This window comes from Prunus avium, chromosome 7 (assembly GCF_965620075.1).
Source record: "Prunus avium chromosome 7, drPruAviu1.hap1.1, whole genome shotgun sequence".
NCBI classification, from domain to species: domain Eukaryota; kingdom Viridiplantae; phylum Streptophyta; class Magnoliopsida; order Rosales; family Rosaceae; genus Prunus; species Prunus avium.
This window is the reverse complement of record NC_142290.1, coordinates 28,975,122-28,988,289: the sequence shown is the minus strand read 5'-3', so window position 1 is coordinate 28,988,289 and position 13,168 is coordinate 28,975,122. Positions and strand designations below refer to the sequence as shown.

Sequence of the window (13,168 nt, the reverse complement as noted above, 5' to 3'; positions counted from 1 at the left end):
GAGGATGGCAGTTTACACAAATATTTATTGGGTGTCTGAGATTTTGAACCTCTGTCGATGAAGGTGGAGATCCAATTGAGCTCTACCTCATTGGCTTCTGTAACCCATTTTAGGTTCTAGATCCAAATATGAAACAAAGAAGAAGAAGAAGAAGAAACAGTCAGGTTTATGTTTTTTGTTTTTTGTGGGCGTGGATTAGATTTTGGCCAGATTTTTGTCGGGCATCCAATGCCATTCATTTTTGTAGCATAAGATAAGACAGTGGACTTCCGACTAATCGTCCCTTGCAAGTTGCAAAGACCTTCAAATCAGCCCATGGCTACAACCTGGCCCAAAAGTCAGAGCTCAAAAGTCTATGTATATGAAATCCAATCTTTTAACCATCAAATCAAACTAACCAATTTGATCCAACAGCTAATCAATTTGATTCGACGATTAAGAAGCCATAGGGCTTTTCTGAAAGTTGATCGGTTCATAATTGTATATCATTTTGTACCCTTCTAGCTTATGATTTGGTTATGTTTTTGAGTTAAACTTGTGCTTTTAATCCTTTTTGTGTTTATCTTTCAGTTCATTGAGCTTTAGGTAATAATGATGGCTTTAGAGAGTATAATTCATGCAATTCAAGCATGTTAAGGCCTAATTTGGATGAATGGATGAAGAGCTTAAAAGACAAACTCATTTTGGCTACAGCCCCCTGCCAGTCCAGTTCCGTAGGTCATATTGCAAGCTTTGTTTCAGCAACCTACACAGCTCGGATGAGGCCTCATTCTTCATGAAAGTTGTTCCAATGGGTGTTTACTATAACATATCCAAAATTCAGCCCCATTGGATAAATCTGGAGTCCGTTACCTAGCAAACACAGAACCATGCTCAGGATGGATCTTATCAGCGCGGAAAATGAGTTAGCAATTTGTTTCGGCCTTAACTTCCTCCTCCGACCTTGGATTGGCCCAAATGATATATGGCTGGAAAGAAGACATTCTGAACTTCAATTTAGAGTGCTTAAAGTCCTAATTTGATTAAGAGAAGCCCAAGTTGTAAGCCCTTGAAGTTGCTGGTCATGCTGACCTCAGCATGTGCTGGTTGGATGCTTGGTCATGGTGAGCTAGGTATGAGCTATCATTTCTGGTTGGAAGCTTGGTCATGGTGACATGAAGATGAGCTAGGGCTGCTGGTGGGATCTATTGGTGAAGTGCATCAACCAATTCAAGATTTTCTAATACAAGTGCATCACCCAATTTAGATTTTCTAATACAAGTGCATCAACCATTTCAGATTTTATAAAACAAGTGTTGTATGCATTAGCCATATTGAATTCAGATTTTCACTTCCCTTAGGCCTATAAATAGGGATGTTCTCTAAGCTTGTAAACACACCCCAAGGGGGGGAGCTCTCAAACACTTCTCTAGAGCTCCCTTCCCTTCTCTCCCTCAAATTCTCTTAGTTTCATTTTCTAGTTTTCAATTGTTGTAATGAAATATTTGTGCTGAAATTTTCCTTTAAGTCTTTCCAAGTTCTACTTTAATTTTCATTGTTATGTAAATTCTTTTCTTTAGTTTCAAGTTTGATTAGTTTCCAAGTTTCAATTATGGTTTTTGTTCTTATTCATTATGCTTATAAGTTAATATGCTAGTTTGAATGATTGATCACCATTTAGGCTTGCATGTTAGCTATCTTGGTTTGAATTAAGAGTATACACCATGCTTTAATTCGAATTGAACTATGAATAGGAAGAGTATGTATGGACATTCGACAACAGGGATTAGATACATGCTTGGTTGTTTAAAATGTTCTTCTATGCTTAATGGGTTCCTAATGCTTAATTTTAGGTTAGACAACAAATGATCAAATTAGGGAATTAGGAACACAAGGTTATGACCACACACCATGGCTTAATCATACTTTAGCTAGAATCAATCCGTTAATCTAATTGAACTTGGGAACTTATTTGCTTGAGTTACTTATTTCTTTCTTCCTTGTTTTATGTTCTTTGTTTTTGTTTCTATTTTGTGTAGGGAAACTAAATTGGATCATTCAATCACCAATCCCTGTGGAATCGACCTCGCACTTACATATGCTATACTACCAACGGTTCGTGCACTTGCGAGTATCACAAGTTGAGGATGCAGCTTAATCCATTTTGGTGCAGCTATATCTACACAACAAAAGTCAATACCCAAATGGGTGGGTGCTTTGTGAATAGAATGTTTTTCCTTATGACCAATTAAAGAAGAATGTTCTTCCTTTGTTTTCTGTGTGCTTTGAATGGCAATTGAAATGGAATGTTCTTACTGGTGGCTGGTTGGTGGCTTGTTGTTGTGTGTTGGGTTCTGCAGCTGTTTTTTGAGGTTTCTTATATGGCTTGTTTTACTTGAGTTTTAGTTTCTGAGAAGTAATACAGGTTAAGGGGGAAAAATAGGTTATTTTATGCAAGTTATACTGCGAAGGAAATTAAGGGGGCGTTATGTATCAAAATCAAGTATTGAACTCAAAAAAATTGATTTTTCTTAGGAGTTCTAAAATACACTTTTTAAGATTCAAAAACTTGTTTGGTATGTAATTTAAACATTGTTTCTTAAAAAACAGATTTTTTTTTCCTTCTTCCTTCAAGTATTTGAATATTTTTGAGTTCGGATTTTCTAAACCGGACATACCAAACATATTTTCTGGGTTTTAGACTCAAATTCTGTTTTAAAATTTTTGATTCAAATAAAATACCAAACATGCCCTAAAGTTCCAACTCAAAAACCAATTGGAAATTGGGAGAGTGATACAACTCCTTATAAGCCCTTGCAAGATTTCTTAACTTTCCAATGTGGGACAATTTCTTCACATCCTCATAGCCATGTCGAATTTTATTTTATTTTTCCCTCTCTTCCATCTGATCTGAACTGGTATCATCAGCTTGATAAAAGAGATGCATAGTATTTAAAGATCAAAATTCTAGTTAAATTATATTACATAGCAAATACCACTATCACACAGAAGCAATCCCACATTAACCAGAAACCTAATGTCCTGCCCAAATCGGTTAAAGGGGCAAATTAATCAAGATGCCTTTGAACATATTACAAACTGATAAAAATAAATTGTCTTTGAACATTAGATATAGAACACATTTACAAAAGGGAAGAGTCTCTATTCCTTTTCCATTGTATGCATATCACACTTCATGCAGTTGTTTACATTACATAATTGTTGGCCCCAATGATTGCCAGTCAGTAGTAGATAAGAAGCTAGGTTTTTTATGTTCATCACCACTCATCTTCGAGGCTGGCACGGTGAAAGCACAAGACAGTGCAGACAAATATGAGGAATGAAAAGAATTCGATCCACATAGCAGATGTCTCAATCAAATGAGCGTGCCTAAGGATAATGGGAATGGCTATGCTCCCCACAGTTGATGCTCCAGTCAAAAATTTAGCAGCATTTACCCACCTGCAATATAATAATTTTATTTAATCGAAGAATATGACCTGAAAAAACAAGAGAAAGCCAACAAGGAAGCTGTTCATGTAATTTTGAATTATAGAGGTTCTTTGCAAACTCAGTTTACAAGTTACAAAAGTTCCATAGGCTGGTTGTCAAACTTGTCACAACTAATTTAGGGTAAAACCACAATTACATACATAACTACTTATTGCTCTGTTTTGTGACCCTAAAAAGGAGCAATATTTTTTAAGTTTGGCCCTTCTCTCAGCGATATTCCAATGTGTACCTTTTCACTTGTTCTATTCTAGCTAGTGTTGAATTTCTTGAATGGGCTATATGTCCCTTGGCAGTTTTGGAAAATCACAACCCCCTTCAATACTGAGGTTCTTCCTTTGTGTACATTAGTAGCCCCTTTTGTTCATTTTGAAGCATACTTCAAAAAATTGATTTTATAGAAAGCTAAAATTTATGGTGTTAATTTAAAAAATAAATCAATTTTTTCTTGGGGACAGTAACTATCGAAACGAATTGAACCAATGACTTCAATCCTGAGGTATTCAGAATATCATCCAAACCATGGCAGTGATCTTAAAAAACTTGGTTATATCCAGTTGTGAGTTCCGACAAAAAGGCTGACAAATAAATCGGTGCATGGCACACAAGTATCTTGGCATTATAAACAAAAATACGGGATATCTATAATGAATGAAAAATTATAGAAATACCAGGTATACATGAGAGGGTTACATTATAGATGACCTTTTTGGTAAGTAAAAGTGCTTAGAAAATACTCACCCATCACTTTCCCTGCTAAGCAAAAACTGAGTAGAACCACCACCAAAGAATAAGCAAGGCATGGGTACGAGCACGTACATGAGAGCTACAATAACAATCGAAATTTCAATAAGTTGATGCTCAAACCAACCCTAAATACCAAGTAGAATAAGAAACTTATATTAGCTACTCTCACCAGATAACATCGGCCACCAATTGTTGTATAATGCACAAGCCTGCCACAGATTTTTTATAAAAAAACAGTGAGTAAGCATAAACGATATTTGAAATCCAAACCCCCAATCTGGTGATGTATCATCAGGCAGTATTATTAATATCACAAAGGATACAAAAGCCCCTTTCAAATGCAGAAGGCAACTTGAATAACACCCTGCTAGTAGGGTTCTAGATTTTTTTTTTTTTTTGGTCTGAAGGGTTCTAGATTTTGTCTTGGTAGTAAGCTACTATATCAACAAAAGAAAAAGAAGAAGAAAACATCCAATCCGCACAAGAACATTTGAATACTATAATTAAAAAGCAATGCATAAATGTACTCCTACTCACTTTGACATCATTAAACACATCCTAGGAACGAATGTACAAAATCCTCCAATTTCCAATGTCCACAAGTAACCAGAAGAATACTCATTAAAACTGAACCCTAACTTTCTTGCAGGACAATAGCCCAGTTTGTAGCTTTAACTTTTCTTATGCAGTGGGGTTTTCCCAAAAAAAATAAAGAAGAAGTCACATATGCCAACTGCTTCAATAATTTCACTGTTTAAAAGCTCAATTGAACTTGAAAAATATATCTTAGAAATGTTTGGTTCAAAGTGTTTGCAAGATTCATCACAGAGAGCAGAGCACCTTCTTTTCTTTTTTTGATAAGTACAAAAGTTACTGACATGCGCCAAGAACAACAACCCATGCAACACAAGCACACACACCTTAAAGAATAAATAAACAATGCGTGAAGAAAAGGATGAAAGGAAGTGTCGTCCACAAAAATAACAAAGTGAATGCATCAGACGAGAAAACAAGCATAACACCTGATGTTCATAAAGTAAGATGATTCATGAAGATATACGCATGCACATGTGCCTTATTCTTGATGCATCTGCCATATTTGCAAGACAGACTATGTATGGCATAACATAATACTGGGATATAATTACAATTGCACATGCATATATATGAGCGTCTGTTTGAGTACAAGGGCACAAAACTTTCAAAACATAATTATATAGCATTTACTATACAAAAGACAGCACATGATTTAAAGCAACAGGAGATTGCAAAGTATTCCAAACCACTACAAACATTCAAACCATACAAAAATTACCAGGCTACAGCATTTACTATACAAAAGACAGCATGTGATTTAAAGCAACAGGAAATTGCAAAGTATTCCAAACCACTACAAACATTTAAACCATACAAAAATTACCAGGATCTGTAGCAAGATGCTTGCTGAAAACATAAAAGCAAGTCCTGCAAGCCTGTACACAGAGAAATTCGTAATTAGAAGTCTGTTTGAGATAAGCTGCATAACAGGGCTAAGATCACAGAACTAAATTCCTACTTACACTGCAAAGAACACGACCGGTCAACAACACGCAGAGCAACAATGCACCAAAAACAAAAAGGGTTAGTAATCAATGCCATCAAAATATGACTGAAGGTTCAATAATAAACACAATTACATAACTTATCTTATATATAGTCACAGGAATTCATGCTCGACGCATACAACGCAACCCTTTCACAATCTGTGAACTAATGCCCCCAATTTACATATAGCAACCATGCATGAAATTCGAGCTCCCCAATTAACGTTACCGAAAAGTAAGTTGCCACTAAAATCAAATTGATACGATTAACCATTTCTTATTTTTGACCCAAAAAAAAAAACCATTTCTTATAAGATATCATATTGGAAATATACATAGAATTTTAAGTTTTTATTTATAAAAAAAAGTTCTGATTAAGATAAGCATTCAAACTGGGGTGTTTGAAATCATAAAATATGATTGTAATTTGTACTAAAAAAGATCAACTACACAAAACCCTAATTAATTGAGCACAATTCCAGAATGTTCAGCTCTCAAGCCCACACGATTCCAGTTCTCCAATTTTTGCAGCGGGGAATTGGAACAAGAGAAAAGGCTTATCTCAGTTTTTTGATATTATTCAACGAAATTCTGCAAAAAAATTTCGTCGCCCAGCCAAAACCAAAATTGATTTGAAAAGAATCGAAGATTTGAGATACATGAAGAGAAGAAAAAAAGAAAAAAGGGAAACACAGTGCATTAAGAATTGTACCTTCAATGGTCATCGCCATCGAAGAGACGAGAGCTCTCTTTGTTGGTAATGACGGCGGAGGAAGGTTCGTGTTCGCTGATCGCGACGGAAGAAGCAAAACGATGAGCTTGCGAAATTGCTGAAGTGTAGGTGTTCCTCGATAGGTCTTCGGTTCAAGCCCAAATTGAAATTAAATAAAACTAAAATTTTAATCAAAGTGGAGTCTGGTTCTTTTTGCCGGGTAACTCTTTGCGGCAGTAAACTGTAAAGGCAGTAACTCCAACTACTTTACTTTCTTTTTTTTGGGGGGTTATGTTTTGATAAACTTTTATTTATTTATTTACTTTTAGCATTAGAAAATGGAAGTAATAATGTAAATCCATTTTGGTGTATGAATCGATAAAAACTATTTTTACATTGTAAACTAGGTTACCAATAAAGATGAGATCCACATGAATAACAATTGTTCCTATGATGTTTGAGTTTGTTTATTAATTAAACGAAAACAAAATGAGATCTTCCATAATCATAAAGAACTTAGGCGGAAAAGATTTGATGAGAAATAATTTTCCATGTTTGGTAATGCTGAGAAAGTAACCAGGAAATACCATTTTATTTCACTTCACATAAACTTCTTATGAAAAATGTGCATTTAATATTGGCTCATTTTCCTAAACTTTCCTATGAGGGGGGAAAACAAGACCTAAGGAGGGAGGAGGGGCTTCACATTCCCTCCTACTTTCTCATGTGCCATACAACTATTTCTCATGCTCAAACTTATCAATATGGGAAAGCAATTGATTTACCATCCTCAAGCCTCCTTCTCATGAATCAAACAGGCCTTAACAAAATGAATTTAATAAAAAGAAAAAAGGAAAATATAACAAAAATTTTCTCGCGTTAATGTCATACTTAAGAAAAATTTACATTGATCAACTACCTAATTGTGCCGGTCAGTCAACATTCACATCAAGATAAGAAATTCATACTCAAGAAAAATTTACATTGATCAACTACCTAATTGTGCCGGTCAGTCAACATTCACATCAAGACAAGAGGTTCATACTTAATAAAAATTTACACGACACAAAACTTCATTGTGGTATTGGTCAATGAACATTTTGACCATTTCCATTGTCACACGAAAATTGTATTTTACAAATATCTCCCAGTTAAATTAATTCCCGTTTCTCCTTTCCACTCTTAATTATACAACTCTAAATATGCCATTGCCCCTGAAATTGCCAACGATACTAATATATATATATATATATATTTTCATGAACCTTTTAATTTCTAAACCTTCAAGAGCTGCAACTTATTCAAGAAGGCAATAGCAATCCAATCCAACTCCACAGCAGACCAACGCACTTGGTTAATCTGAGCCGTCGCTCCATACCACATCTCTGGCTCCACATTCCCACCACCGTCTGATTGAACCCCAGGTTTGACCACCTCCCAAATCATAGCCCTTGAGTCATCACTCACAGAACATATCTGGTGGCCCATACCTGGGGACCAGGAAATGGCGTTCACACTGGATCCGTGCTTTTTAAGCTCCATGAGAGGAGCTGTAGGAAATCTGATGTCCAAAATCACCACTTTGTTGCTGTCCATGCCCACTGTGGCAATGAATCTTGGGTCTTGCTTGTTCCATTCCAGCCTCAGCAAGGATCCGTCTTGAGATGGGTTTTCATACACTATGGTTGACCTATTGAAAAAATTTGTAGAAAATTATTGTATTTATTAGTAATACGATTAGTAAATCATTCTACTACAATAAATCAAATGCAAATATAGGTTAAGAAAAGACAAATTAAAATTGACTTTTCTCTTCCTTACAATAATAGAACTTCAAATCACAAGATTTATGAATCAGAACTCTGGCGGGCTCAATTTTTTTTACTGTAATTATAGTAGGCTAAATAGAACTGTACGGGGCTTAGGAGAAACTCTCATGCAATGGGGATATCAGTTTTTGCTATTTCTAGTCCATAATGTAATGACATGTAGGATAACTTTTTTCACGTGTCTTTGTGTTATTGGTCAAGAATAGCAAAACAGTGTTATCTATGTTACAAATAAGTTTTTTTGCCCCACTTGACCTCATGTATGTCCACCCCTGAATTAGAAGTACGTTGAACTCAGCTACAGACTTCTTATCAACTAGGCAACTAAAACTTAGTCCAGTAGTACTTCTCATTCAATTATCCCAAATTAAAAAAGGTCTCACGTTCGATTCCCCCTCTCAAAACAAATACGGAATAAAAGACTTGAGTTTTCAGTCTAAAAAAATTGCATGCAAAGTAAAATTGTGAATTAACCCTTACCTCTCTTTGTCCCTCAAATCAAAGACCCTGACAGTGCCATCCCCAGAAGCTGAGGCAAACACATTGAAGCCACCCCAAGAAATGTCGTACACTTCTTTATCATGAGCCACCAACTGAGTGTCCACAGCTTCCCTCTCAATGTCCCAAATTGTGCATGTAGTGTCCACACTAGACGTGGCCACACGCTTAGTGTCACACTCAGCCCAATCAAAAGATGTTATAGCCGAATTAAATTCACTGCTACTGTTCCCATTGAGCAGGGACTTGAGCTCAATTCTGTCATCATGGATCTCCCAAAGCCTCAAGTAGTCACCGGATGTGGCAATTAGGTCGGGGTTCGAGGGGTCCTTGGAGGGGAAGAACATGAGGTTGGTGGGTGCGTAAGGGTGGTCAAAAATTAGGCGATTATCGGTAGCGAAATCGGAGGTGTCCCGGTTGAATTGGACTAGCTCAACCTTGTTGCTGTAGTCTTCAATGAAGCTGCCTATGGCAAGGCGTGAGGGCTTGTCATGGCGGACTGACCATGCTAAGGAGTAGATAGGCCACTGGCTTACGTAGGTGTACACTCCTGCTCTTTTCTCTACTGGGCTTTGCATGCTTGGAATAATTGAAATTTGTGTATTTTCTCTCTAGCTGCATGGTGATTTTAGTGTCAAATGTCAAATAATATACAAATTTACAAATTTTCAATTTTTTTTTATTTATACAAACGATATTTTATTTTCATTTAATATAAACTATGAGAGGGGGATTCGAACTCGGGTGCAGAGTAGGGAGCACATCCGCTCTAACCAACTTAGCTAAGCCTAAGCCCGTGTTTGCAAGATATATACATGCAGTCTAAAAAAACAAAACGTACATGTAAAAACAAAGATATAAAATCTTCTAGCTAGGTGCCTACACTTTTATTTTTTAAAAAGAAAAAGAGAAGGCGATCCTCTCCATAAATAAAGTAAAATAAAAATAAAATGGAAGTATTCTGTTATACCTAATCAAGGTTGACTATCAAAACCCCTACATAAAACCCATTGTCTTCTGGAAAGGTTCATGTACTGACAAATTGTGCAGCAGTATCCATTAGACCAAGATGCAGAAGCTCTTTGACTATGATGAGAACTCATTACCACCACCAAAATATAAAAAATAAAAAATAAAAAAAAGAAAAAGATTGAGTCATTGATGAGAACTCTTCCTCTTGGTTTTGTAAACTTATTTTGATATAATAATATTGTTCCATTATTCCATCTACAACAAATGCACAGTCCTACAGTTAACTATCAAAAACTACCCAGAAAGAAGAAAAGAAGAGAGAGAGAGAGAGAGAGAGAGAGAGACTTACATTGGTGAAAACTCAAGAAGTTTCAGTGGTTATGGGCTGCTTCCAGAGCAAGAGACATATATACAAGGAGGAGGGAGATGAAGAATTTGAGCTTTATGGTGGTAGTTATGAAAGTTGAGGGGGCTATATATAAAAATAGAAATATATATTATTATGAAACAATAAATATATATGAAGTAGGGGAGACAGCAGAAATCAAAAGAAGAGAATGGAAGGTGAGGGCGTGAAAGCTAATAGCCAGTCAATATCTATATGACGAGAAGAGAAGGTTTGGTTATTATTTTCATTTCATTTATACTATTTCAGACCCCTTATACTACAACTACTCAATTATGACTCTTTTGGCCAGGTTTCTTTCCTTTTCCATTTCAGAAATTATATTACGAAATTTAATTTTTTAGGTGCAACAATGATGGTGTCCAAATTTCTTCTTCCAAATTTATTTATTTTCCGTACAAGCAATTGAGGAGGAAGTTTATATAAATATTCATTCGGTGCCTTGGGACTTCAAACCTATGCGCATATGGGCTGTTCTAATTGTTCGTATGCATGCTTAGATTTTCTGAGAGCCCTGCTATTGGTATATTAGGTGGTGTTTTTGTAATTTTACTTTGAAATTTTGGCTTCCTTGGCACCAAACACAACAAGAAAAAGACAATGTGTTTGTCGTTATTAAAAAAGACGACCCGAAACAGTATTCCATTTTTGCTATGACATGAATTAATTACTTTTCCCCATGATGATGCAAATGGTCTAAACCCATGTGAGAGGAAATTTTCAAATATATATAATGCAAGTAGCCTTCCTTCAACTTCCAAATTGTAACTTTGCTTTCTTATTGGAATCTTTGTCAAAGAAAAGTAGCATATTAATTGTTTTTTTTTCTCTCTAAATTATTGTATATCTCAAATCATATATTAGACCTCAGGCTAATGGTCCTGTGAGTACACTAGTGTGCGCAAGTATGAAAGCTTTCAACTCAAGTGAGAGTTATAGACGATATTTATCCTCATATTCAAAGTTGTAGTTTCAAACACACATCTCTCGAATTGGCTATTTTTGTACCAAACAGGGGAAAAGGATAAGGAACCCATTTTTGTATTATAAAAAGTATAGCCACGCTATACTCTTTTTTTATTAAGTATTTTGTTTTTTTTTTTAAATATATTCTTTAAATATATATTATATAAAATTTTAATTTATTTGAATATAAGTATTTTATTTTTAATTTTTAAAAACAAAATTAGTTTTTTGGTTTAATATTTATAATTAAGAAATATCTTAGCCTTGTTTAATTACTTTAATTATTAATTGTATTTCCATTATTATTTATTTAGTGAACAATTAATATTTAAATATTTCAATTAATTTCATAAATTACTAAATATATAGTAGTTAATTATTTTAAATTATTTGGTGGACTGTTTTTTAAATTTTTTCGTACAAATTAGTTTGTTTGGTTTAATATTTGTAATGAAGTAATATCTTAGCCTTATTTAATTACTTTAATTAGTTTGTAGTTATTATTTCTTTAGTGAATAATTAGTATTTAAATATTTTAATAAATTTCATAAATTAATTAATAAATAGTATTTAATTCTTTTAAAAAAATTTGCTATACTTTTTAAATATTCTTGACATTTTGTTAATAGTTGCAAAAGGTCTACATTCTTTTTGGAATTCTATATATATGCACAAATGAAAAAAATATATGTTTTAATTATAAGTAGTCATGTGTTTATAGGGTCCTTCTTTTTGGCATCGTCCTAGGCCACCAAAATCTCATAGCTGAAAACATGACTACCTAATTTGAATTGTTTTGCTTTGCACATGGAGCAACTTATCACATTTTCTCTACTCTTTCACGTTTTATTTTTCTCTACTAGATTTCAATTTAGAATAGGTATATTCGAATAAATAAATAAAAAGTAAAAATATTTAAAGCGTATAGCCGATCGGCTATACTTTTTAAATATTCGAATATATTTAAATAGTATAGCTACACGACTATATTCTTTAAATATTCGAATATACTTAAGGAGTATAGCCACGCAAATATACTCTTTATATATATATATATATATATATATATATATATATATATATATATATATATATATATATATATATATATATATATACAGAAATTCTCTTATGCGGACATCCGGACATTATTATCGTGCGGACGCAGTGTATTTTGTACTACCCCTCTTTGTTTTCTTGCCTGTTTAAAATAGGATCCGCACGATAATAACGTGCGGACATCCGGATAAGAGAATAACTGATATATATATATATATATATATATATATATATATATCCCAAGAGTCTTTCTATTTTGGAAGTCATGTAAGAGTCTCTCTAATTTAGTTAATTTAAATTTTCCACGTAAGCAAAATGAGTCGTTTATTTAGAACCAATTCAATTAATTCTTCTATTTCTAGAACCAGTTTGGAACCAGTTCCAGATATAATTAATGAAGAAGTTTTAGAATTTGAGTCGTCTAGTTCAGAATTACACTGTAATGATTGGAATATACCTAAAGTCCCTAATAAAGAAATTTATAAGCAAAAATGGTCAATTAATGCATTCAAGCAAACTACGCATATTAAGACAGTAGAACAAGTCTATGCCTTAGGAAAAGAACATGAAACATGCCAATTACTTAATCTTGATGCAATTAAGAAACATAGGCAAGAAGGCAATAATTTTCTACATATAGGATTAGTTCAAGTCGTTGTTAAGCCCTTAACTAAATTAGGACTTAAGTCTGCAATTTTATTAAGTTTAAGAGATGCTAGATTTAAAGATTTTGAAGAAGGAGTTTTAGGAATAATTGAGTCAAGTCTATGTCATGGTCCAGTACATTTTGATTGTTATCCAGATTTTACTGTAAGCCTTAGTGATCCACATATTTTGAAAGTTTTAACTTTAACTATATCTTTGAAAATGAATTTTATAGTAAAAAGAAATTTACCCCTAGGAAAAG

The 13,168-nt window shown here is 34.1% G+C and overlaps 2 protein-coding genes across 3 annotated transcripts; both read right to left on the bottom strand.

The window, feature by feature from the left end:
• Positions 1-2,930: 2,930 nt before the first annotated feature.
• On the bottom strand, positions 2,931-6,705 carry LOC110761632 (Vacuolar protein sorting 55 (VPS55) family protein). The gene is made up of 5 exons (XM_021964175.2): positions 5,796-6,705; positions 5,657-5,708; positions 4,406-4,445; positions 4,231-4,315; positions 2,931-3,441 (listed from the first exon to the last, which is right to left on the bottom strand). Exons 2-5 carry the CDS (start codon positions 5,687-5,689, stop codon positions 3,258-3,260), a joined length of 342 nt encoding a protein of 113 aa, XP_021819867.1. The 5' UTR covers positions 5,690-5,708; positions 5,796-6,705; the 3' UTR covers positions 2,931-3,257.
• An 871-nt stretch (positions 6,706-7,576) lies between these two features.
• Positions 7,577-10,317, bottom strand: LOC110761118 (WD repeat-containing protein LWD1). Of its 2 annotated transcripts, none has more exons than XM_021963518.2 (3): positions 10,180-10,317; positions 8,841-9,473; positions 7,577-8,221 (listed from the first exon to the last, which is right to left on the bottom strand). In XM_021963518.2, exons 2-3 carry the CDS (start codon positions 9,434-9,436, stop codon positions 7,807-7,809), a joined length of 1,011 nt encoding a protein of 336 aa, XP_021819210.1. In that variant the 5' UTR covers positions 9,437-9,473; positions 10,180-10,317; the 3' UTR covers positions 7,577-7,806. The 2 variants fall into 2 exon arrangements, with proteins under 2 accessions (XP_021819210.1, XP_088112124.1); XM_088255998.1 differs by lacking the exon at positions 10,180-10,317 and adding an exon at positions 9,829-10,134.
• Positions 10,318-13,168: the final 2,851 nt, after the last annotated feature.